Source organism: Notothenia coriiceps, unplaced genomic scaffold (genome assembly GCF_000735185.1).
Source record: "Notothenia coriiceps isolate Sejong01 unplaced genomic scaffold, NC01 NC01_scaffold00021918, whole genome shotgun sequence".
Classification (NCBI taxonomy): Eukaryota; Metazoa; Chordata; class Actinopteri; order Perciformes; family Nototheniidae; genus Notothenia; species Notothenia coriiceps.
In genome coordinates, this window is record NW_011354619.1 from 1 (window position 1) to 3,440 (window position 3,440).

The following is a 3,440-nucleotide window of genomic DNA, read 5'->3' on the forward strand; positions in this document are numbered from 1 at the left end:
TCAACCTGCAGCCCCCCCCCCCCCATAGGCCCTCTGCCAGCCCTTCACTACAGCTGTCATTAGAACATGGGCCCTGCCTGGCCCCTCAGCAGAGAACACAGCCTCACCTCTTGGTACATGTTATCTTGGGGCCACAGACTGACCACCGGCCCTCTGTCCATCATCTTAGCGATGGAGGACATGTTGATGTACTGGTCCAGCTCGATGACCTTCTCCATCCACTGGATCTTCGTCATACCGTGGTCAGAAAACAGGATGATGTTCAGCTGGTTCACCATGTTCTTCTCCTGGAGGAACATCACAAGCAACAGACTCAGATGAAATGAGACTGCACGACGGGAGCTGTATTTGTGATTCAAATAGGAGGAAATGACTCACTTTGATTTTCCTGTTGAGGGTCTGAATAGCAAGATCCAGCTGTTGCACAGCTGTTCTGACCTGAGGAGAGTCTGGGCCGAAGTGATGGCCCTCCACATCGATTTTCTCATAATATATTGCTGTCATACCCGCCTGGCCTGACCTAAACACACACACACACACACACACACACACACACACACACACACACACACACACACACACACACACACACACACACACACACACACACACACACACACACACACGTTACTAAACACACACACACACACACACACACACACACACACACACACACACACACACACACACACACACACACACACACACAGACACACACACACACACGATTGTAAAATCATATTGTTGCTGTCACATTAGAGCTATTGGATGACAGAACCTCTCCTCAGACAATCATTCACTCTGTCCTGCCGTAATTACTGAGGATTTCACAACACCAGAGCTTTAGTAGACCTTTGGCCTGAATGAATGTGTACTGGATAGAGTGAACGCACCTAACTGTCGTTTGACAGAGCCTACAGTACCGTCAAGTCTCCCTATGTTTTCACAGACATGTGCATCTCTAAACTCATGAACTCTCTTCTGTCGAGTTAGGCCTGTAAACACCAAGGGCTGATACTAAATGCTGCTTGTTAGGGTCACTCAAAATATAAGCATTGTCTAAACTGTAATAATCAAATTAATTATCATACTTATCTTAATGTATGAAGAGAACCCCAAAAATGCTGTTGAGAAAGGCTATGTTGCAAGCTTGTAATTTTAGTTATTGGTTGACAAATGATGAATGACCAAACTGACGCTTCAATCCCATAGACATGCCTTCAGGAGTCATTTGGGATTTTGAAAACGACTAGAACATTATATAAACACGATTATTTGTGGTTCATGTCCTTTCTGCTGTTTATTGTTTTTATTTAAATTTTATTAGGTTTGAAGTTTTTCCACCTTTAACGTTTTTGAATGCCTGAACACACAGCTGCTGTAACTAAAGCCTTTACCAATTTGGGATCAATTAGGTATCTATCTTTCTTTAAACTGCTGAGGGGGGGGTGGTCAAACTGCTGAGCCCCTGATTTGCAGATCAAAACCCTGAGCTACAGATTGTTGTAATGCTGGCGGGTAAAACAGAACATGAAGTTATGGTTTCACTTCAGATTTCTACGTTTCATGATTAAAACGTGTGGTTATAAAATGGCTGCCTTAAGCTCAGGGCCGTCCCTGGCCAACTTGAGGCCCCACGCAAAGTTATATGATGAGGCCCTCTGTTTCGCGAGCGTCGATGGGGGGGGGGGGTTCTAGTGGAGCCTCGCAGCGGCGAAACAGTGCTGCGCCACACTAATTGCGCCTCATTTGTGGCTCCGTTGAGGCTCCCTCCACAAGGTGAGGCCCCACGCAGTCTGCGTGATCTGGCTGTAGGGAGAGACGGCCCTGCTTAAGCTACTTTTTCCAACTTAGAACACTTTTACTGGCATGGCGATCAAGAGTCAAGCTGAGCGCGCTTTCATGTTTCATTCTGAAAGAAGTCATAGAAATAAGCAAGGAGTCACAAAGCATCATTTGGTGGTTACCTGATGACATTGAGAGCATTCTCTATAGAGTCTGTGAGGTTTTTCTCCGATGGATTGTAGACGTATTTCTCACAGAATGATGGACGGACACTCAGGATCTCCACCTCACAGCCTGAGGACAAGTGAGATCACTGTTATATTTACAAACTGCTTTTAGGGATCGTTGCCTTGCAAACAGTAGCACACTAAAGTTAGTTCTCACAACAACTTCAAACTTTCTCCAACTTTCACACATGTTTAGGCCATAGAAGGATAGTTGGATTCTGTGTGTAGTGATAAGTCTGTCAATTAGAACTATTAGAAACATTTTCTCAATGCAGGCACAACTTTTAAAAGTAGTATGGATGAAAAGAATGCAGTAATGTATCTGTTAAGACAGAGAGCATGAGATGCACAACAGAAGAATGCAGCTGAACACTTTGTGTAGATATAAACTAGTAGGTCCTTTGTCTTTTCAGTTTGCAAAATGCCAATGTTCTGTCTCTTCATACAACTTGAGTTCAGTTTCATGTGTGTGCTCACCAGGCCAGTAGTACATGAACACCTTCTTTCCCAGCTTCTGCAGGGTGACCCACAGCGGCTCTGACCCGTCCCACCACAGAGGCATCAGGCTGTCGGGGTTTGTCCCAATCAAAAACTCCTTCTTGGAGGATTCGTCCCACATGTAGTTTCCAGTCATCTGATGAATGTCACAGTGACGCCCTGAAAAAAATCATAGATGGATAAGTTTCAAGAGCCTGATATATAAATGATCATTCCTTTGTGCGGTCCATTGTTTCTAAATCTGGTAAAACCAGATGAGTTATCCACACTGTTACACTGAGGAAAATGTCCCTTCAATACCATGAAAATAATTCATAATAATAATAATAATAAGCTTTATTTGTATAGCACCTTTCATACAAGAAGTGCAGTCCAAAGTGCTTCACAGTAAACAGTTGACATCTCTTAATATGGAGCCTGCATTCTCAAACATAAATCCCCATGCATGCCTTTATCTTTTTTTATAATTTAGATTAAATTATAAATGTTTAATGACAAACATAACAAGAAAGAATGCAATACAGTACAAAGACAATGCTCACAAAAAAAGGATAAGGTGTGGGGAGGTATTACAGTGGTACATTATTTAATGCATTTGTTCCAATTTAACCATAGGAGCACATGCAGGCAAAACACTTTAATTATGATTTAGTTTTCTCCTTAATCCTGTGGGGTTCTCTAGATTCACACAATACTCACCCCAGGTGTCAACATTGATGCCCAGAGTGAACACATGGGTGCAATAGATTATTTTATTACAAAGGGGAGCTGCAGAGATTATTAGAGTTNAGGAATGCCTTTATTGTAACTCATGACCTGTTATCTTCCTTTTTATAACTCTTGTTTTGTCTTGCTGGCTCTGCTATGACTACCAAAACCAAAGAAGCAGGTCAACCGGTCGGACTGCATAATAAAGCTCATGTCACAGTT

General features: G+C 42.8%; 1 protein-coding gene across 1 annotated transcript; it reads right to left on the reverse strand.

Annotated features, from left to right (window-relative positions):
* Positions 1-39: 39 nt before the first annotated feature.
* On the reverse strand, positions 40-2,669 carry LOC104953531 (ectonucleotide pyrophosphatase/phosphodiesterase family member 6-like; the record flags this gene model as incomplete). Its single annotated transcript, XM_010780477.1, has 4 exons — positions 40-287; positions 379-520; positions 1,968-2,079; positions 2,490-2,669. Coding segments are annotated over 4 exons (662 nt in total), but the record flags the coding sequence as incomplete, so codon positions are not given.
* Between the last annotated feature and the right edge of the window lie 771 nt (positions 2,670-3,440).